This window comes from Zonotrichia albicollis, chromosome Z (assembly GCF_047830755.1).
Source record: "Zonotrichia albicollis isolate bZonAlb1 chromosome Z, bZonAlb1.hap1, whole genome shotgun sequence".
Classification (NCBI taxonomy): Eukaryota; Metazoa; Chordata; class Aves; order Passeriformes; family Passerellidae; genus Zonotrichia; species Zonotrichia albicollis.
Window position 1 is genome coordinate 4,707,291 of NC_133860.1, and position 23,969 is coordinate 4,731,259.

At 35.3% G+C, this 23,969-nt stretch overlaps 1 protein-coding gene across 14 annotated transcripts in view; it reads left to right on the forward strand.

The window, feature by feature from the left end:
• The window catches only part of KIAA0825 (KIAA0825 ortholog), a 241,539-nt gene that overhangs the window by 113,818 nt on the left and 103,752 nt on the right, over positions 1–23,969 (forward strand). For 8 of the 14 annotated variants that reach the window (XM_026795068.2, XM_014268899.3, XM_014268901.3 and 5 more), the window contains 6 exons: positions 2,601–2,789; positions 4,340–4,573; positions 6,205–6,613; positions 10,424–10,580; positions 15,803–15,958; positions 19,136–19,230. In XM_026795068.2, the coding sequence (XP_026650869.1) occupies positions 2,601–2,789; positions 4,340–4,573; positions 6,205–6,613; positions 10,424–10,580; positions 15,803–15,958; positions 19,136–19,230 (1,240 nt within the window). The remainder of the gene's footprint in view (positions 1–2,600; positions 2,790–4,339; positions 4,574–6,204; positions 6,614–10,423; positions 10,581–15,802; positions 15,959–19,135; positions 19,231–23,969) is intronic. The other 6 variants (XM_074533430.1, XM_074533433.1, XM_074533432.1 and 3 more) reach the window with 3 other exon arrangements.

Here is a 23,969-nt window from a genome sequence, read left to right on the forward strand (position 1 = left end):
TCTGAAGTTATGCTTTTAAAATACATGGTAGTATCCCAAGAGATTTAGTGCATTATTTTGTCATAGGAAGAATGATTCATTGTGAACGGTTAGGGCATAGCTTTTATTCAATAGATACATAATTTTCTAATAGAGATATTTATTAAAAAGGATAGTATTCTAATATGTTTTTGTATATTTTGTGCATATAGAACATCATGCTATATGGAAATAACAGACAGCTGATTTTTTTATTTTAGCAGGTATCTTGATAAATATATAGCCACATTTATGTATGAATGCTAAGTCTTGCTGAAATAATATAGAAGCATCTCCTTTGAGCTGCCTATGGGAGCCTTAGGTTCCCTTCACAAATTAGCTTCTGCTGTACAAATGCAGTCAGTGAAAAAAATAGAGGAAAGCATCACAGGGCAGTAAGTAAAATGCTTATCATATAAATTCTGTTCTGTGTAATAATTAACAAGAAGACTGCATTGGAGTTCAAACATATGAATATTTAATGTTATGACAGGTGAACTAATAAATGTAAAAGAAAAAATCTAAGGCAAGAGAAATCAACTTATCTTTCTGTAGACTCCTAATTCATAATATTTAACCAGCTATACTGATCTGCTAGCTAAACTTTTCAAATGACATTATCTTTTAAGGTCCCTTCTAACCCAAGGGATTCTGTGATTCTATGATCCATGCCCACTTATCAATAAGAAAATTTATTTTAACCTGAGCTTTCAGGCTGTCACAACAAGGACAACATTTACTTCAGTGTAAAGCAAGAAAAAGCTGGTGAATAATTACATGCATTGTTATATTTAGTCACAGAATGACTTAGTAGTGGATTCATGCAGATCTTTGCTTAAAAGCACAAGAGTTGCATTATACAGTTGTTATAACAAGATGTATTATAGCCCTTTCTACAAAATTCTTTTATGCACATTTTTCTTTATCTAAATCTTTTGGTAGCACTTATTGATTTGAAAATTAGTATATTGGTAAATTGTGACTTAAACTTTCCATTGTCATAAACCAAATATAGGCTTAATTTTCAAGTCATGAGCACCTTTAAACAAACCAATTCCCCATCATGTACTTCAAAGGCAGTTTACGTAGTACTTGAAATCTTAGCAGAACTCCCCCTAGAATTTGAAAATAATTAAATTCATTTCAAAAATAAATACTTACAGTAATAGAATCAAAGTTCATTTCAGATTTTCATTTCACTATTTGAACTGCTTTTTCTGCTTTGATGGTTTGGTCTTTGTCATACATATACGTGGTTTGAGTGAATAAGTGGAATCCATTTGATTCTTCACTTAGAAGCATCTGGAATTGAAAACAATGTATATCAGCTTACTCAGCTCATAGGAAAAAGAAAGCTGATTAAAAACCTGTCTTTTTGCAGATCTGTCTGCTGCCTTGGAGAAAAAAAGCCACATATTGTTGATTATGAAATTAGTGATCATGTTTTTCAGCTTTCTACATCTGTTTCTGCTAAGGTTGAATTGAACCTAGATTGAATGATTTACAGTAATGCATGAATTAGTTTGAAGGAATTCAGAAGAGAGTAAAATGAGATTTTTTTTTTAGTTCTCAACTCATTCAAAGATGAGTTGAAAGCAATGATTTTCCATTATGGTAGATTTTGAAGACTCCCATCTTTCTCCTCCACAGGTTGCTAAAGGTAAAGATAACGAAACTGGCAGAAAACAATGACATTTTATAGTATAATTTTATCTAAATACTTTTAGAGAAAGCTCTGTTTTTGCAAACTAGAAATTTAAATTAAGAGTATTTAACAGGTTATGGCTCTGGTTCTCACAGTTGGAAGCATATTTCACAAACTGGTGGGAAGCTCAGCTCTTCAACATTAGCACAAATCAAAGTCATTGAATTGCATTGATTCCTGGAGTTTTGAACATATCCTTATGTGTTATAGGAGGGAGATTGTGTGGTAATGATTGTCAGAAGTATTTGTAATTATTTGTAAGTTTACATAGTACTTGAAATCTTAGCAAAACTCCCTCTAGAATTTGGTGAAATTAATATCACTTTATGATATTCACTACTTGTCTTTAAAATCTGTATTTCAGCAGGGCTGAGATTTTGTTTTGTGGAACTGTTTTATTCTGAGTTTCATCTTACACTGAAAAACAAAGCACATTGTAGGGAATATGGAGCTCCTACTTTTCTTAGTTTTTTATGTCTAAATGGGATTTTATTGTTTCATATGACTATTATATATAAGGAAGAGTTAAGCAGTAATAGATTTTTTACTGTGATTCTGCAGTTTAGAATCTAATTATTAATCTTCAGTAAATAATAAATTTCTAATTACAGTCAATTCCAATTTAATTATTAATTAAATAGGCATATTTCATAGTTTGAAAACATGCCTAAGTCTCTTTTTTTATTGGTTTCACAGTATTCAGGAAGACAGTCAACTGTCTGTAGGCAGAGAAAGATCAGATTTTAGTACCTGTAAGTGTTATTGTTTGAAATATTATTCAGATACACTTTGCAGTTTGGTTTGAATAATACTATTCATTACTGAGACCTTAAATTACTTGGAAATTATTGGAACCATGTTTTTGTTTATTTTGAAGGTAATCAAGCATTAAATTGTGGCGAACAAAGTTCTCTCTTGGAACAGGAAAATAACAAAGAGCCTACTCTGATTGAAACAATCTTCACAGTATTGTCTTACTGCACTTTATCACCCAAATCTCTTGGCATTGCTTTTGAGTCCTACATGGAAAAAGAGCTGCTGTGGAGCTGCTTATACAATATGACAGGTTTTTATTCATTTATTAATTTCTTAATAAGCATTTCAAATCTGATGTTAAATGTTGTTCATTTTCAGACATGCAGTGAGTATTATTTTATTTATGATCAATCAGGTGAAAGTATGTTAGTTTACTTCAAAATTATAGTATTATTTAAGGGTTTTGTGCAGTCAGGCCATGGTAAGAGTGGTTAAAATTTTGAAGAATGCAGAGGTTCCAGAGCAGTGTTGTTGATCAGGAGTCTGATGACCTCAAGTGTTTGTCTTACCAGCAGACTGGCTGCAGAATGTTTTTGTAGGTCTCAACCAGTAGAGGTTCTTCACCTCTATGCATTCAACAGCTCCAGACCTTTGCCACAATTTAAAAGAGAGGAAGCAAGGGAGAAGAGTGAAAAAAGAGAAGGAAGGACTTCTTCTCTTGCTGAGGAGAAATAATCTGATCGGCATTTAGTTTCTATTGTCAACAGGCATTCAGCCTCCTAATTTTCTGTTGAGGGGGAGAGCTGGCCTCACAATTAGAGCAACTAATTCTATCCCTTAGGGAAACAGTTTTCAATCAGAAAAGAGAGGTGAGGTTTAGAAGGGTGATATTGGAAATTATGGATTAAAAGCAGGAGGGCTCGAAAGAAGAGGATGAAAATGGGAGAATGCATGAGGGGAAATAGAATTATGAGCATCACAAAATAGTGTGCTGATGATAAAAGTGCTCAGATAAGCACAAAGTGCACAATGATAAAAGTGCTCAGATACTTCTTAGAGAAAAATGGGATTGCAAAAAGTAGAAGTTTAACATGTAAGAGGAAGGAAAACAGTGAAATAGTGCTTGGAAGCTTCCAGAAAGATCATGATTAGATCAGCAAAAAGTAGAGGGAAGCAAAAGTATGAGCAAAGGATCTAAAGATCTAACATGTCAAAACATCTGTCTGAAACACTCTGCAACACACTGTCTGACAATTGCAGCTCCATGACAATGGAGAAGCTGCAGTTTGCTGTGATATTAAGAATGTGGAGAAGATTGATACTTGTTGTAATGTCAATAACTGTATTTATGATGGTGTGTTTTGAACATGCAGTCTCTGATGACATGCTGTGTTTCTGTTGATAACTATTATTTGTATGTATTTTTGTTTCCAAAATACCTTTCTTTTCCTTTACTGTCAGTTGTGTACCAGTTTGGGTATGTAATAAATGCAACTTCTTTAATACTTTCAAGACAAGAAAGTAGAAAAAAAGGTATATCTATTTGCCTCATTGATGCCTAACAAATACTTAAATGTTTTCCATATAAAAAGGAAGACATCAATCAGCTTAAATAGAATTTTTTAAATATATCAGTGGAGAAATGAGAATTAAGGAAATAAATTGATTTTTTTGTCAGTACTGTATTAAGATGGTACCAAGATGCCATATGTTTTGCATATACTCTTTCTTAATTTGTAACAGACAAATAGGTCTAATTTATTATGACATGCGTTAATTTTTTTTTCCATAAGAATTCTGAAAACACTTTCTGAAACAGATTTACACTTACTGAATAGTTAATAGTTCTTCCTTCTGAAGTTTCCAGTTGTGGTGAGTCGGAGCCTGAAGTTGTCAGATGCTTGAAGTTGACTTTGATTAATTCAGTGAAGGGTATAGTGAAACAAATAATTTCTTTGATGCATTCATGGGAGGCAACAGAAAACTATGGAACATACCAGCACAAGCAAATAGTTCCTGAAGGTTTACTGAAAACTGTTCCAAAGGAATGGAATTACACTCCTCGGGAAATGAAGAGAAAAGAATCTGGCAAATGTAGGTGAAATTTAAACATAATATTTATATATGTGTACAATGCATCCTATAAGCTTCTCATAAGAACTTTTAAGTCCTTCACTCATTTACTCCAAAACTAGGCAATTAAATTTTGTGAGTGTTATAGCTTTACAATGAACAAACTATTCCTAAACATCTTGTGGTGGTTGGGATGTTTTCAGTACTTCCCATTAAAATTTGGTTATTCTTTCTTGAGGCTTGCAGCCATGCATATACAAACAAGATTTTGAAAATAATCAGTATTGTAGTATTGATAATAATATGCTGGAGATGTTTCCAGCATCTGGCAGTAGTCAGATGGGATTCAAAACAAAGTGAAGAGTAATGCTTATACTTTGGCCTCAGTGGCTGTAAACAGCTTTCCTTTTCATTATCATCTTTTCATTTGGGATTGTCATTCACCCCAACTTTACCATACAGCAATTTATGCTTGAATAAAACAAGCACTGAAACTTTTGTGAAATATGCTGCTGCTTGGTTGTTGAAACAGTAAAGGAAGAAAGAAATCATACAGAACAGGAGGTGTTTTGAAGGTGCTTAGATGTAAAGCTGATTTCTGGTATGTATTTTCATAGCCCACAGTGCCTAAAGCATCTGTCATTTCAGGTTGTGGTTCAGAAGGCTAACTTTTAGAAACATTTAATGATAAATTTTTGCCACCAAAATATTACCTGATTATTTTCAAAACTGTAGTATATTACGGCACAGAGTTTTGAGTATGTAGATTGTGGCCAAGCCAGGGCATCAATCCATTCTTTTTTTTCATACATCTTCACAGCACTCTCATTTTAATCTAGAACTTTTGTATGGCTATTTTGGCTAATTGCTATGTGTGAACTGATATGCAAACTGAGAGGTAACAGTCTAGGCTTCAAGACAATTTAAATTTGTATGTGTGATATCTAGAACAGATATGGTTCCTTTTTTTAATAAAAGAAAAACATTTGGAATGCAGGTGCAGTGACACAGGGTTTTCTTGAATTGTTTGGAGATTGGTGCTTTTTTTAATCTTGACACCTTTTGCTATGTTTTTCATTTTATATATGTCTTGGGTTCTGAGCAACACAATTTCCCTGTAGTTACTTTTATAGCTACTTTTATTATATAGGGTCTTTAAAATGCAGTGCTATCTAGTGTTGATGTTTAAATGAAAGATGATAAACTGAACTTTTGTAATTTTGAACTTAGAAAAGAATTTATAAAAAACTAGTGGTTATAAATGTATGTAATATTCTGATACACTTAGCACAATGCTTCAGTTGTGAAGTTGAAAAAATGCTATAATTTTGAAGACAACTTTTTACCATTCAGAATACCTGAGTACTGTCTTTCTCATGATTTTGTAATGACTGTACACACCAGGACTAATTGTTGAGAGTCACAGTCTAAATTTTAAATTTTCTGCTTTTATTTAATGTAGTTGTTTGAGTTTTGTGGGATTTATGTGCAGATAGCATAATACAAGTGAAACTACAGTACAGTGTTGAGTACTTAAGCTTTTTACCCATTTTCAGTACAAAAGGAAGTTAGAAATTATCATACAACATTCAGAAGCAGTTAGAACTATACTGTTAATGTTAATCATATAATCTTTTCTTTCTATTTTTAAGGCTTCACAAGGCTTGCAGCTCAAGCAGTATCTATTGTAATCAGCAAGTTACCTACAGTGATTGCATGTTTGCCTCCCCCAGTTAAATACTTCTTTTTTCTGGCTGAGAGAAAAATGTCAAGAAACTTTGCTGAATTGAAGAAAGCTGGTCTGCTTGTCTGGAACTTGATTGTAATTATATGTCAGATATTTGAGGATGGAAATACTGCAGAATTTTTAACAGGTGCAACACTTGACAGATGGAGCAAAGAAAAACTCAGTTTAGTTCGTGTGTGCTTAGAAAGTATTATGGGAAAACAGAAAAGTGGTCCTAAGCAAGTGACCCAGAAGATCATACAAAGCATTGAGCAGCAAAGACCAAACTGGATTGAGAGCCAGTTGCTGAAGGCAAGAAAATTGAGCATAGACTGGTAAGAACATAGTATTTTTCAAATGCTATTATTTGCTCTTTATTTTACTGGATTATTGGCATGTTTATGGCTACTGCTCAATTTTAAGGAAAAGAGATGAGCAGTGATCTTATATGAAACAGATTAGTCCTAAATATTGATATACCATGGGTTTGTAATTTAAGTTCATTGCTGAAACACTAAAATATGGTTTTTTCATCAGAACAGTGTGTTCATAGTACTACAAGATTTCATGTTATCAAAAATATGGACAAGTCCATGATCTTTCAAAATATAAACAGGTACTAAATGCATTTATAATTTAATTTTACTGTGGTGATTAAATTAAGAGGAACTGTGAGAAATTTTCAGTGTTCATCTGTGAATAAAAAGTAAGCATACTTTATTCTAAAACATATAAAACCCTGAGGCAAATAGGGTATATCATAAAAGGAGAAGAATAATATCCTGCTGTGCCTTTCTGAGAAAATACCAATTTTTCCTTCAGATTTGACATTAAAACCTTTACAGTGATTTTTCAAGGAGTTGTGTACACGTCAGTGTGTTTGTAGTCCAGTCTGTTTTAATGTTGCATTCATGTATCATTCTGTAAAAATACCATTCATCGACTTTGCCATATTAGATTGATTGGAATAGCATGACTTACTGAATTAAATTGTAACGACCAAAAGTAAGATTGCTGGTTTATTCCATGAGTATTCCGTGAGTAAGCTTGAAGGTTGCAGTTGTTGTCATGTCAGGATTTGTCCCTGTAAACAAAGGATACAGTGATTGTAGGCTGGAATCAGTGATATCACTGAACAGGTTTTCATGCAGGTTTTCGTCACTGATACCACTGAACAGGTTTTAAGGGACAGTGTCTTGTTTCTATGAGTAGTCAGTTAATGTGGGTAGCAGTAATAAATGTGGTAAGCAGTAATAGTGTCACATAAACACTCATTGACACTGACCTTTGTTATCTTTGCATTTCCATTTAATTTACAAGATCTAATCCAATGATTAAAAGATTGAAGCCAGATGCCAGTGACTGACGGAGTTGTAGAATAAAAGAGCATAATGATAATTTGTAAATTGATACTTAACACAGTGGTCCCATAATACAGTTTGTAATGTCACTGAGAATAGGTACTTCTTAAAAATACAAATATAGGAAGAAAATATTGTGGATAACCTCTAAAAACTAAAACTTGAGTTAGTTTACACATCTCCAGAAGCTAAGAATTTTAATTTAATATGCTACTGTATTTTCTTTTGTAAAATACGACAAAAATGCTGTGTTACATGTTAGGTATCAGATTGTGGAAAATAAAACATGGGAAAATGTTTCTGTATGTCTACAGTTTGTTTACAGGAATGAAAGAACGAGCTTGCGATTAGGCCTGGTAATTTTAAGCTTAGAATGAAGATTACATTGCCTGCTCTCCAAGTGAGCAGTTATTTGATGCAGTTATGAAGTTGACTTCCCTGGCTTCAGTTGCATTTCTGCAATAGAAATCTAATATGAATGTTGTTTTTCCACTTTTCATTCAAATATTGTCAGTCAATATCTGTGGGAAAAAAAGATCCAGTTTATAAATACCTGAGGTATCTAGAGATAAATGTTATTGTAAATGCAAATTACAAAACTAATATATTAAAGCTGAAATTCAAATAATCAATTAAAGTAAGTAGTGACCACATAATTACTAAACTTAAAACAGTCTTTCAAGAGGGGATTTATGATTTTCATGAATGAAATTACTATATTGTAATTATGTACTATGTACTATATTTGTGCTATGTAACCATTCAATAATCAAATTATTTTCTGATTTAGCTGGATGCATGTGCATATATATATATACGCACATATTTGTAAATGTTTATAGACTTCTAATAGATACATAGGAAAGAAAAAACCCAATAAATTTCAAAAATTTATTTGGGACTCACCCACACAGCGATAAAAACATTTTTGAAGTGTAGAGGGTTTTTGTAAGTAAAATTCTTGCTTGATTTCATGTTATGTTGTTATTGTCAGTATTGCTATTTACATAAAAAGTCTAAATTTATATATTAACTTTATTTTGAAGAATATTTCAAAAATTGTAGCCCTCATTGAAAGGTTCAGAAAATGGCAAGGGTTCTTTACCTGTCTTGTGTACTGCCTGAAAGTGTTACTATTCATTAAAGTAACCTTCACTTTATGGTAGCACCAGAGCTGTAAACAGTCACGTTAGATTCTAAAAAACACACATCCTGGAAGAAAAGAAATGTCTGTCTTTGCGAAGTAATTTGTCGAACTGAAGATTATTGTTTTTCATCATGGTGACCCTGACCTTGCTGGCTGGGTGCATATACAGATTAAGATGAATGCAGTTATTCCTTGGCTGAGGTCTGCCTCTCTCAGGGCACATTCTTGCTAATGACATGATTGATAGGCAGTCCCAAATCCAGAGAGGAAGTCATTAATCATAGTGCTGCCTGAATCCAATCATCTGCTTCACCTGCGCAGTAACGGGCAGTAAAGAATACAATTTGGGTGCTTCTGGCACTGATACATTCCTTTGTCAGAGATCCTTAGCTTTTTCAATGTTAGTTGCTACAAATTTTGACAAGAAATTCAGGTTGTATCTGTATGTGGCATCAAATATCATCCTTAAATGTGCTTTAATTTAAAGATCAATTTCTTTGAAGCTTTTCTGTAAAGTACACCATAATAATATAGTATCACTTACTTGCATTCAGCAAAGAACAAAATTATAGTTTATATTTTGAAACTATTTGCTCTGTAGGACATTCTGAAACTGCATGTGGAAGCAATATCTATCGGTTTTAATGTCCAGCAGCTGTGCAGCATTTCAGAGAGCCTGTAGGTCAAACAGCAACTTTCAGAAGGACTGACTTTGTAACCATGGCACACTTTAAACAGTAAAATGCAACTACAGTGGTTTTGTTTTCAGATTTTGGGGATTTTTTTGATGGCTTGTTTTTTGTTTTACTTCTTAACAGTTACAACACCGATTTTTTAATTGATTGATAATGCTTCCTTGTTTATTTTAAATTATCCGAAGGTATCTGTAGAAAGGACAATATATTCTTGTTAATCTTTTGAGTTCTTGACACATACATTGTTAAATACCTGTGCTGCAGCTCTAGTATTTGAGGAAAATTTTAGTACTACTTCTTTCTCAGACTTCATTAGTAGCAGTAGTAAGATAGTAACTTGTGGTTGCGTGCAGAGAGTCTGACAACAATCAGAGATTTGAATGCACATTTTTGGAGGCATTTGGGAATGTCACTTCCAGATTTTCATGGTAGAAGTTTCACACAAATACAAAAAAAGCCCCAAGGAATGGTATAGGGCAAAAAATGCAACAAGTGGCAAATAAGGACCTTTTAAATGGTTAATAACATAGCAGTGGAAATGAAACTACTTAAATTTAAAACTTCTAACCTATACTTAAAGTAATGGCTACCTTTCTGACATGTTAATTAGGCTTTTATATATGCTGTGACAGGCAAGGAAAAATGCACAAGAGATCAAATGTAAATGCCATTTCTAGTACCAAAGATACTTCTCTAGGGGAAATGAAAATATTTGCTACTTCGTTATCCTTAAGGAGTGTTTTATCTGTTCATCTTTCCAATTAAGGTGACTAAAATTAGTATAATACTGTTATTTAACATGTATTATGTGAGAGATATATGTAGAGTAACATATGTCTGAGTACTTCGAGGTTTTTTTGAACATGTAGTTATAGCTGAGTTGATATTAATATTTTGCTTTTTGTAAATTTAACTTAGGACTGTATCTTTTCTATCTTCTAGTGTCTCAGTCACAGTTAAAGGTGCAACATTAGAGGAAGGAGGCATTGCACTTGGATTGTCTGAGCATAATATAAACATGATGGTCCTGGATATCTGCCACAAACCAGGTGGTAGTGAGTACCTGAGGCAAATTTATCACATCATCCGGCTCAATGAGGTAGGGAAACGGGCCTTTCCGCAGACCAATTAGGTGTGTACTGGCCTGGGGCAACATCTGCTGACAGCTAAGGGTTAGTCAAGGAGGTGATAATACTTCTTAAAATCACTATAGAATCCTGTATTGTGTTTTAATAGAATGCATTCAGTTTAGGCTTTTGTGCATTTCTACAGAAAAGACTACATTAGAGGAAACACTGTAGATTTTATTTAGGTACTTAGACAGTAGTATGGCTCATAAACTTCCTTTAGTTTCATGTTGTAGACCACAGATTCATTTTAGGAGTCTGAGCACAGTAAAAAAAATAAATTTAAAAATCAACGAAGGCTGTTGAAGAATTGACTGTTACAAAGGTAAAATTACACTTGGTTAATTAACTATCTTGGTTTAAACAAGTAAGCAACCCCTATGGTTGTACTGAGGAAGTAAATGTAATCTTACTCAATTTAGACAATTCTGTTCAGCCAAAGTGCTTTTAAAATTACAAGATACAAATTCAGATTTGTTTGCTGCATATGGAATTTTGGTAATGTAAAAGAGTAATTGCATTGAAATAAACAGGGCCAGGAGACTTCTTCTCCTTTTTAATGCCTTTATTAAAAGTGATCAGCTCAGGATTGGGCGACTCGGCAGGGCTGCAGTCCCCGTCGCGTCTCCCAGGGCGACTCAGAGGAGGAGGATATGCGCAGCTGTGTCCGCCAGGGGCAGAGCCGGGGGATCCAGTCCTCGTGGGAGCCTTTAGGGCGTGATGTCCTCGTCAGATGTTGTTTTCTCTGCCCCGGCGGCTGTCTGGTCCCGGCGTTGGGACCACTCCCTGCTCAGGGCGAGAGGGGCTCCGCATCTCTGCAGGCTCAGCACTCGGTTCCTCACGTCCAGACATCACTTTAGTCTCTCAATTCTTATTTGGCTCGTTGTTTTTGGGGTTTTCTCGTTGCCTTTCGAGTCGGGGTCCCACAAAGCATTCTGGACTTTGGAGTCACTTTGCATAACCCCCCCCACCCTCTCAGGTGTCTTCCCTATGCTGTAAGAGAGCACAGCCTCGGGGAAGAGCAATCTACCGCACCCAGCCAGGCTTTTTACTAATACAAAAGAGGAGATAAGCCTTAACTACCCGGTATTACAATAACAAAGCATTAAGAATCCTGGCAGAGCCTGAGACCTGGCTGCGTCCCTGCAACTCTTTCTCACAAAAAATGTTAACTGAATTTTTGTTCATAACAGCATTATTTCTAAGGCTATTCTAAATTGCCCCAAATTACCAAAAGCATTTTGGTTTTATTCACTGAAATAATCATAGGTTTGTTTAAATTGTATGGTAACACAACTTAATTTAGAAAGTTCTGATTTTAGTTTTAATTACTAAATTCCTTGAATGCATAAGCAGGTGCTTAAGACCCTTGCAAGTGTACAGAAGTGTTTGTAATAAAATACAAAATAATGCAAATATAGGCAGAGGCCAGGATTTTTCTTCTGGAATACCTGGTTGTAGAAAACTCTGACTTAGAGAGCTCTGTCTGTAGGGAGGCCATAGAGAACACCTTAGTACACATACTATGTCTCTGAAAATAGGATCCAACTGTTTAGTTCCTAAGTAGAGGCTTAAAAACAACCTTTATGAATCTGGCTTTGGAAGCATCAGAAGCAATGGAAGCATATGTGCAGAGATGGCAACCTTACATTGGTACCGTATAGAATCTTCTCAAGTTTCAATTTCCTGTAACTGGTTTAGGAAGTGAAGTGAAAATTATTACTGTAATAAACCAAACTTCCTCACCTGGAGCACATTCAGGATTACTATTAGGTATAAAGAGATTTGGAAAAGACCATCAAAAATAGCATATAATCTAGAAGTTAGGACAGTTATCTAGGGGACAGCACATGCAGGCTCAAATCTTTATACTTCCTGGTTTATACAGGGAATTGAATCTGCATCTCCCACATCTGAACTAATTCCCCAAACCTCCATACCATTAGCTATCAGCATGGAACTCCTTTTTCCCTTGTTGAAGTTGTTTTGCCTTGTAGAAATAGTGGTAAAAATGCATTCTGTAACTTTTAGGGTCAAAAATAGAATGATACTGTAGCTGAAGGAATAAAATGCATATCCTGGGTTTTGGAGACCCTGATCTAAGATCTGACTCCTGTGAGTATTCGGTTATTTATACAAAGTGGAGCAGCTCCAATAGGAGGTATGAAGCTAAGAGAATTAGGGGGAAAAGGGACTTCAGCCTGACTTTCCACATCCCAGGTGTCTCTCCTTGAATTTCTGCAGCTAGTTAGACCCTTTTTAAAAATAGAACATTTCTCAGTGGAAAAAACTGTATTGTTTTAAAAGAGAAGAAGAAGAAGAGAGATCCTGACCAGCTTGAGTTACAGAAGGATTTAACTATATTACTTTCAAATGCCTTTGAAACCATTACAAAACATTTTAATGCTTAGCATGGTATTATGATTATAGACTTTTCAATATTATTTTTCAAAACCTAAATTATGTTTTATGTGCCTGCTTACCAAGAAATAGATTTGATTTTGTATTCAAAGGTCCACTCTTTTCTTCAAGGACTCCTTGGAATGTCACAGGATTGTGTTCTTAAAATAAGTTTTAGAGATCTTTATGCTACGGTGCTTGGTAATCATGTGTAAAAACAAAATGATGGGACAGAAAATTGTTGTTCTTAGTAATATTCCTTAGAAAAGCAGATGGAAAAGGATATGGGTTCTTGGAAGCTGGATGTGAAAATAGTTTTTATGAAAATTTTTAACAGTTGCTGTATACTCAAAACAGCGTTCAGCCCTTCATGTGTTGGCAAAAAAAAAAAATTAAAATATTTTTTTAGTAATGACAACGAAAGAGATAACTCTTCTGATCTGTCAGGCTCAATAATATTCTGTACACTTGGTTTGATGCCCAGTGAGTGTACTGAGGATATAGTTCACATGTTTACAGATGTGATTTCATATTTTCACATTTTTGAAACATGACCCTTTCAGTGACTATGATATTTACTGTACTAAAAGGGCATCTTAATGTAATGTATTTACCATTGTTGAATAAGTCTCTTCACCAAAAGCAAATTCACAGTATTTTATTAAAGACGGAAAAATACTTTTATTGAGGTCAGTTGTATACCACTTGAATTTTTCAAACCCTGGCAAGCAGGAGTTAGCAAAATTGGTCAAAATCTCCCTCCTAACAACACTGTAACATTAAGAAGCAGGCATTCTTTATTTCAGTGTCAGATGCTGCAGGGATATCTCCACCAGAATCGTGCATGTCAAGTACAGAAAACCTCCTGTTTTATATACTGTATTTTACATACATATTCATTGATTTTCCCAGAACGAAACATACATATAATAATAATTTCCTGGAGACCTATAACATGCCCTCCCCACTTTGCGCGTGTGCTTGTCTGTCCCGGGGGTCCCTCTTGTGGTCTCTGGTGGTCCCAGACCCCGAAGTTACCCATTCAGTGAACTGGTGTTACATTCCACAATGGGAGCTGAGATGGCATACCCAGGCTGGTTCGTTACTTTGTTAATGTTTAACATGATCCTACAGAATACGGATAGCGCCGTTCTGTAGACTACTGGATTTGCAAAATAAGCATTGTGTCTTCCCACCAGCTGAGCAAGTAGTTCCTCATCTGGCAACACATGGACAGCTATTTCCAGTATTGCTTCTGAAAAAGCAACACAATCTGCTTCTGCTGTCTCTGTTACATCCAGAGGGCTGGGTTGCTTTAATCTACAGATTTTGTAAAAATGTGTACGTGGAAGGCAGTACATTTATGAAAATTTGGTAGATGTACGGAAATAGCTTTTAAATAACCTCCTTCACTGTGGCTCTGAAATCTTTGTTATAGCATAAAGTAGTGAATGAACAAATGAATGGGGAAATAAAAATCCAGATATTTTTGAAAAGCTGAGTAAAAATAGCTAAAAGAGAGTATGTTTTCCCAGTTGCTCTGTGATACTGTTTTAAGCAGGAAAAAGCTCACCTTGTTTTTCTTCTTTTGCTTGGGGATATTTTCCATACACAAAGACAATTTTGTGATTCTCTTGGTCAGACATGACATTTGATTGCAACCAGCAGAGAGACAGTCCTTCTCTTTCTCTTGCCCCCATGCTTTTCCATTCGTAGCCCCCCCCCCCTTTGTACTAGTAATAGAAATCATTTGGCTTGTTTATCTGGATGAAGCCTTTTTTTTCCCTGGCTGATTTCACAACATATGCTAGTGCCAACACAAGGGAGAAACAGCTACAGTCTGTGTGGCCTGAAACTGAATTTGTGCCTTTCAGGTCAGGCCATAATTGGGTAAGTTTAAACAGATGATGTAATTCTTCTTTTAGAAAGACCTACTGAGAGGCGCAGGATGCCTTGGCAGGTAGTTTGCCTGTTATTCCACCTCGGCATTACTGCAAATAAGAGGAGCATTTGCATCCACCCATCCTAATGACTCACCTTGAGTACTTCTCCGTGTAATGGACTTCATTTTAATAACAATAAACTGTTTACTCACAGTAGTTAGTCTAGCAAATGGATGTGTAAATGTTTCATTATCTAGTTCTTCATAAAATGGTTCTATTTAATCAAAACACTTTATTGGCCTGCAATGATGATTTATTTACATAGTAGTCAAAGAAGTGAAAACAGAAAAGATGGTGTCCAAAATAATAATGCATCTGTTACAGTATAGTTTCTAAAATTGCAATGCAAATCATACTGCTTCTAGTCCTTGAATGTTTAAGCAGCTAAAAATAGCTTTCAAGAGTGGGAGAATATTTATTCCTATGTTTGAACAACATGGTTTCAACATGTTAATCAAAGAATTGATTTATAGTAATGATTGACTGTTTTCCAAGAAGTTTAATTCAAAAGTCATGAAAAACATTTGTTGTTCACTTCTACATATACCTTGTGCATATATATATATATATAAATTGAGAACTCATACAAATAAATTGACAAGAATTTCAAAGCAATAGGTTAGATTGTTCTGTTTTGCTCAAGCTGGGTGCATGTTTTCCGAGGTTATTTCTTGTTCATTGTAAAATGGTGATATTGTTAAAAAAGTTTCTGTTTTTTTAAAAAGATTTTTAATTCCCCATTGTATTAAAAGGAACTTTTATCTTCCAAACTTCTGCTTGAAATGTAGGCAAATTTCACATAGAAAGCTAGGTGTCCTGTACTATTCTGTGGTTGCTTTTTCTTCCAAAAGGAATATTTGAAAGAGCAGCTGTCTTGTGAGAATTCTTCTGAAGATGGTGTTACCTCAAGTCAATATCTGCCTTTGACGCTGAAGGGCAGAGAAGAGCAGCCTGTCTTCAACCCTTTCCAGGTGTACAGACAATCTTATGCAAAAGTATTCAATCAGGTTTGTGAAAATCTGAAACCTTGGTTATAGTATATTTTTACTTGTTGGTATTATTATGATCATGATAATGATAAAGACTGAATGTATGAAAATGGAGACTTATTTATGTGTGTTCACATTTAATGAAGCAGAAAGATATATTATTTCTTGGGAGTGTAATGAGGGTACCCTTTTTACTATATCATGATGTTCAAAAAGCCATTACTGGCCTCTTCCTTGATCAGAATTATTGCATGCAAGAGCAATTTGCATATACTTACACTTTCTGCGTTCAGTATACTGAGGGAAAGCCCCTAATAGCAATAACTTTTATTACATCTGTGCAATAGTACATAGGGTTAGTCTGAGGCCTTTGAAAAATCATATCAGAACTATAAAAGTTCATATTTATAATCTTCCTTGTGGGGCTTTCACAGATACGTTGAACAGTCAAGTAAAGAATGCTTTAGAAATACAGAGATTTTACAGAACAGTGAGACTAAGTGAGTTAAAACACACACACACACACACACACACACACACACACACAAAAATGCATACATTTCTGGTTTTCTTTAAGTCATACTCATAATATGTAAAGGATTACAATTTTCTTATTAGAATTTAGTTTCCTTATAATGGAACAGTTAAAGAAATGAGATCTAGTTGCCTAAATCTCTGCTGGAGCACTCCATGACCAATTCATTACACAAAATGCTAGATAGTTTCTGATACCACTTTTGTACTTAAAAAATCTTATGCCATAGTTTCTCATATATTCTTAATATGTCATCAGTGTTTTTGATTCCAGCATTCAATTCAAGTATTTGAAAAAATGTGGTATCACAGTGACACAAAATTCACTTTACAGACTTGTGTGGAAATGCATCCTTTTTCAGTGCAGCCCTGCTTATATACAGTGTAATCTCTCCAGTTTTGACTATTTTGGTCTATTTCATCGGTTATATTGCTGTTTTTCTTACTTGTTTAATGAACAGTACAATCATTGTACTGTTGCAATAAAAGTCTTAATATCTAGAAAAAGGAGACAAATACCAATTCCACAAGGCTGCTCAAGGCTCCTCATTCCAGAGAAGCATGCTTTATAGAATCTTTGAATCAATAGAATCATAGAATAGCTTGAGTTGGAAGGGACCTTCCAATCAAGAATCAGTGAACCACAGAATGGGTGAGATTGGAAAGGACCATGGTGGGTCATCTGGTCCAACCTCCCAGCTCAAGCAGGGCTGTCCTAGAGCACAGGGGCAGAGAATTGTGTCCAGATGGTTCTTGACTATCTCCAGTGAGAAGGATTCAACAGTCTCTCTGGGGAGTCTGTTCCAGTGTCAGTCAGCCAGGCAGGAAAGAAGTTCTTCCTCATATTCAGCCTAGGAAGCCAACTGTTTGATGGGCTGCATCAAAAGGAGCATGACCAGCAGGTAAAGGGAGTTGATTCTGCTCCTGTGACCCCACCTACAGTGCTGCATCCAGCTCTGGGGTCCCCAGCACAGGAAGGATATGGAGCTGCTGGAGCCAGTCCAGAGGAGGAACAGCAAAATCACTAGGGGGATGGAGCACTTCTCCTATGAAGAAAGGGCAAGAGGATTGCAATTGTTTGGCCTGGAAAAGAGATGGCTTCAGTGTGACCTAATTGCAGCCTTGCAGTACTTGAAGGAAGCTTACAAGAAAGATGGAGAAGGACAATTTACATGAGCATGTAAAGGGGACAAAGGGGAATGGATTCAAACAGAGAGTAGCTGAGATTAGATATTAGAAAGAAATTATTTCCTGTGAGGGTGGTGAGGCAGTGTAACAGGTTGCCTAGAGAAGCTGTGATTGCCCCATCTGTTTAAAGCATTCCAGGCTAGGCTGGGCAGAGCTCTGAGAAATCTATTCGAGTGAAAGATGTGCCTTGCACATAGCAAGAGGTTGGAACATGGTGATCTTTCAGATCCCTTCAAACCTCAATCATTCTATAATTCTCTCCTCTGATTCTATTTCCAGGTTTAATGATGTTATTAAATAGTTCAGTTCCCTTTAACATTAAATTTTACATTTATTTGTTATGTGGGACTGGCCATTTATAAAACAGTGATCAGTATAGCTGAGTGCCTTGTTTCCAATGAAAATTATTTCCAGTGCCTGTAAAGATGCCAGAGCACTGACAAGGAACCTTTTCTTATTCATTTGCTTTCTGTTTTCTCAGTATTTTGTTTTTTTTCTGGTTACCCTTATATCCCCTTCGTGCTCTGTATTTCACCTTTGTTTTTCTACTTTACTTTAACATGCCTGGCAAAGGTGGGGGATAGGGAGTAAATTAGGTAAGGTGAAGGAAAGTGATGAAATATAGATGGGAGGAATAGGAGGGATTGCAGTGATTCTGCTCTCCCAGAAGAACCAAGTGCTGTCTGTAAGAAGAAAAAGATACACTCCAAGTTATACTTTACTATTTATTTAGGTTTATTTTCATTGTTTTGACTTGCTTAAACATTTTTTTCTTTACTACTCAGTGATGTTTCATATTACGGCAATAATACTTATTGTAATACTTTGTACCTATTTCCTCCCAAGAAGATTATAGTCACTACTTGACCATTGCTGACAACGATAAGGAACATTATGCAACAGGATTTACTGTTTTATAAAAATAAGAATGTTGTGTATGGTCTCTTGTCTGCCCACTGATGATGTAGATTGCTTTTGTTTATTAAATAAGCGCTATGGAGTTATACTTGTTCCTATTTTATAGATTTAATGCTGTTTATAATACAGCATTAAATCACTCTAATTATGATACAAGTTACTTTTTGAATTCCAGCTATGCCAAATTTTTCATGACATAACTTTTTGCTGACAGCAGAAAATACAAACTGCTGTTACATAGAAAGTTACCAACTATTTTACTTTTTGGAAAAAGAGTAAAGCTCACAGACAAAGTAGTTGATCAGAATGCCATCAACAGTTGGAATAACAATGGTTAAAAACACTGTTTTTTATAAAGTGTGGCTATGTCCCTAATTAATTAATTGCCATTTTATTGGAATAAAAACCTTCTTCTGTGGACATGATTGATAACATCTTTCTAAGTCCTCATTCTAGACCCCCCTCTTTTGTTAGTATATCACAGCTGGAGCTTTAATGTACTGATCATATTAATGCTGATGAATAACTAACTAGCTTCTTTCCATGTATCAACAGTCAGCCATTACTGAATGGAACTGGGATTGGTCAAGCTTGCTGCCAGGTCACTTGGGACAGAATCAGATGGCCTTCAAGGTGCTGCTGTCACAGAGGTAATGGGATTTTGGCAAATCATCACATTTTCCTTTTGTATTTTTGACTTTATAATAGTGAATTCACAAAGATTTTAGAGGTGAAATTTGCAAAGCAAATTCTGCATTTCTTTTAAAATACATAGTTTTAAAAAGTAGCAACATTTTTTCTGTAGTATTTGATCCATACTCAGATGTCTTTCAATTCCTGTTTTGAGGTGTATAATTTGTTCTTTCTGTCTGAGACAGAAGTATATGAATATATGTTGATATTGCACTTAAACGAGGCTTTGGAAAAAATTAGTAACTTTTGCAAACCTATACTGCTCAGGGAAATTTCAGCACATAATTTAGGCTCTATTTACTCAAGTTGCAAAGGATCTTAAATTCCGTTGGGGGCACAACAAGTGTATCTAGAAATAGAAAGTGTTTTCTTAATAGTTTTCAATTAATAAAACTTTTCCTCATCTTTTATTGCCTTTTCACTTGTAAAATGTAATTGCTTAATTCAGAAACTGCAATTTCTTAAATTCAGAAAAATTTAGGTAGAATTTGTTTGGGGGGTTGTGTGGTTTGTTTGTTTGTTTGTTATTTGTTTTTGTTAATATTTGTCACTTGTGAAAACTTACATGTTGCACACTGAACTAAGACATTCACTTCTTAATTCTGAATCCTCCTGATGATGCCTAATAAGATCCAATCAGTCAACTTTTGAACTGACTGTTCATCATTTTGTGTTAAATGTCAGAGAAAATACAGTACTATTTTTTTTTTTTTTTTGATGGTTCTCCTGTTGATTGCTATCTCATGTCCTTCATTAAAAATGAAGTAGATTGTCCTTTTAAAAGCGGCTCATAGACTAAAACTGGTTCTTGAACTTCATTTTATTCTCATCAATATGAGCCAAAGGGAGCAAAGGGCTGCTGTGATTTGCACAGGAAATATTTTGTGTGGACATTTCATATTCACTGTTCCCTTAAAACACATTTTATTTTTCTTCTGATCTCTTTTTAGATTTAGAAAGAAATCATGTGTGTGCCTCCTCAGAAAGAAATCATGTGTATGCCTACTCTCTCCATCTCTGTATTTCACATCCTTGTCATATCATCTATTTTTAAAATTTTAATTAATTTCCTAATTGTTGTCATCTTTCCTAATTTGAAAATGTCTTAATTCATTGCCCTTCTACATGGTAAGGAAATTCTCATCTAGAAGTGACATTATGCAAGTAATTAATGATTAGAGCATGGACCTATTATTTCAACCACTCTGCAAACCAGCACATCATTTAGATCCACTGTGATCATAAAAAGTAGAATAGCTGATCCAGAATCTTCCATAGCAGCTGGCATTGACAGCACACCTGGTCTTTATCTGACTTTATTTTTATCATAGCTTAAGTGTATCTGCTCATATGTTCCAGCTGACTAGGACTATTCTAGCTGTTCTTGTGGCTACACAAACAAGCTTTGCAGTAAGACTCAAGTGAGCCCTATCTTTAGGTGATTCTTCATGATCCTTCCTAGAACTGTATAAATCAGCCTTACTTGTGCTCAAGACTTAATGTGTTCAAGCTGAATGAGTGTGTGATTATTTTGACCTCCCATTTATGGTGGACCTATTCTGTTTCTACTGTTTGCCTCCTGAGATGAGTTAAACAAAACCACGGGCAGTACTTGAGCTGTTTCAGAACCATCATTTTATAAAGTGGAGCACCATAATATTTAAATTACTCCTTCCTTTGACACATGCTGAAGCTTTCCCTGAATAGTCGTGTCTCTGCAGGCAAATTTTTTTTCACCAGTTCACAGTGATGTTAGAATGATATTTATTTACTTATTTTCATATTTCAAGAAAAAATACTGTCAGTTGGATATGAAATTTAAAAAGCACTGTCTTTCTTTTGAGAAAAAAAAAAGTGAAAATGCTTAGGGGACTCATTTACAAGGGAAGTGCTCCCCTAACCTAGTTAATGACTGAGTTAGGTGAGAGGATGTTATGAGAGCATTGTCCCAGAGCCAGCAAGTGTTAGGCAAATTAATTAGTTGGTGGTTTGTTGCCTTCTGATACAAGGCAGGCGGCCTGGTTTCAGGAGACAGCACGGTGACCCATTCCCCAGGGTCACTCGGGCCTAAGAAACACGCGGACACCAATGTGGTGGAGGATCAAAGGCCTTTATTCTCTCTTCTCGTGGGGTTTTATAGTCTAGGGGGCTTCTACGTCAGGTGGGGGTCTGTCCTTACCATCTATGGTTAGTAGGGGATGGAAAGTTACCTGGGCAAGTGGAAAGTTACTGGAATCTCGTTTGGGGGCTACATTCCTATGTTAATTTTCTTATCTAAGGGGGCAGGGGCCCTGTCTTCCCGTAACATCACGAGATCTTCCGAACGCCAGGCCCTATCTGCTACAGTGGTTAGGGGAAAGTAAAATACTTTTAGGACTGGTTAAAAAGGAAATGAATTGTTGTCTACTACTCATTGCTGGCTTCACACAATGATGGGAATCTAATCCATGCATTCCTGTGATCCTCAAAGTAAAAGCATCCAGGAAATTTGTCAAATTAAAGATGTGGTGGTTATAAGGCTCTGGAATCCTCTCACTGAGTCCCTGAAAGGGGCTTACAGGGATTTATGTATGTGCTGTGAGTTAGATGCAGGAGAGGAATACCTACAAGATACTCCTCAAGAGTCAAAACAGTAAAAACTTAACTGGCAAACTTGAGAAAATCAGGGATCTTAAGAAAAAGTTAAAAGCAACATTGAATCAATAAAAAGTATTTGACAAAACAGCAATTTAGCAAGCTCTAAGGCCATTCAATTTAACAAACTTCAACCCATCTGATTTTAATTTACAGAAAAATAAATAATACGTATGTGTATATATTATGTATATAGTTTGAACTGGAAGAATAAAAGTTAAAATGTATTTCTCAATTATACTTGAAACAGTATCTTTTAGCAATAAGACCATTAACATTCAACTAACCTATGAACTTGATTTACACAAGTTTTAAAAAATATCCTGCATACTTACACAGATACGTGTAAGTATGTAGGATATTTTTAAAATATCCTACACACATACGCCTTTTCAAGTCTTGGACTCACTTGTCACTTGTTCATCCTTTTAGCTACTCCAATACCAAATGGGGGTTCCTTACCTCTAATACACGTATTAAAGCAAGAAGAACAATTGTTATTTAATTACGCATATCTTGACTTATACTTAGTGTCCTGCTCATAAAGTTACAGTTGTTATTGTCTGGCCAAATCAGTGTGTTGAAAATCAGCAAGAAGTACTTAGCAGGAGGCAAAAAGCTTGTGTGTTGTCAACACTGAGGCACAATTCCAGACCACTCTACCATGCATTATTCTTCTTGTTTATGTACTCTCCTTTATATAAAATTTAAATTTATGACCATTAATTTTCAGAGGAATGTCTTGGCAATTTGTTAGATGGTTAGAAGATATGATCTTCTTGAGATGTGATCTGCCATCTGCGGTTGTGCATGACTTTCAGGTGCACTGAATACCTTACAATAATGTAAAGATATTCCTGTCACCATAAAGAGGAGGAAAAAAAGAGACATTTTTGTAACATGTGAAGCTATTATCCAGTATTGCAGTTATTTGCAGTTCTGAAGAGGAATGGCTGAGATTCCCTCCTCTATGCTTAGGGATGTTGCACTAAGAGCTGGTGTCTGTGCAGGGACAAGTAGTGATTTAGTTGGAATGATGTAGATCCTGCTACAGGAGCACGCTGGGAGCTATAGAAATAGATAGAGAAGAACTCATGACTGGCAAAGCCAACAACAGTCAGGACCTTCTGAACAGAAATATTAACAACTTAATAACTAAGAGAGGAATGGGAATGTGTTACTTTTACCATGTGTGTCAGGTGAGAAGTAGTAACAAGTTTGAAAAACTATAGAAATTAAAACTAATATTTTTCCAAGTGGATAATAAATGCTATAGAAATGTCTAAACTAAAAATTAGAATTTGATTTCCAACAGACATGCCAGTGTAGCTCAAGAAGAACTTTCCAGAAAATGTTTATACAGTGATATGAGCTTAAATAGTTTTAAGTTGGAACAGGATAGCCAAGTATCTAGCCAACTTTTGGTCATGTGTTGATAAAGATTCTGAACTTCTGAAAGTTGAAAACATGGAGAGGTTTATATATTGGCTTTCAGGAAACTGTAAAAAATTGAGTGAGTTTGTTTTTTACTAAAACTGGATAAAATCTGTCGGCTTTCTAGTAGGCTCTGTTGCTACAGCTACAAGTCAACTATTAATGATGATTGGTGAAGAGCTGGGGTGCTGTTAATACTGCAGTAATCATCACCTGATTGGTGTTACTATAAGTGATGCCATTACAAATGCATATGAGAACATTTGCAGCAAAGTAGATATAAACTCTCAGATCCCTTGGACTGCAGATTTTTTCATGACATAGTCCAGACTGCATTCTTGTTGATGAACTACTGGACTGTTTACAGGTGGGTCAGCTTTTTAGGTAGGTTAAAACTATCATTAGCAGCAGAGTACTGTCCTAGGATTGAGAAAATCTTGTATCTAGTGTCTCTTTACTAAAATCCTTTCAACTGTACTGCCTTTTGCAAATTGATTTGTTTATACAGTGGTGGCATTTTTTTTCCCCATATTAGAGCTAAGGGATAAAATTACGTGTTTTGACTTCGATTAAGCTTAATAAAACTGAAGTAAGAAAATCTTGTTTAGAATTTTGAATGATTGCAGGG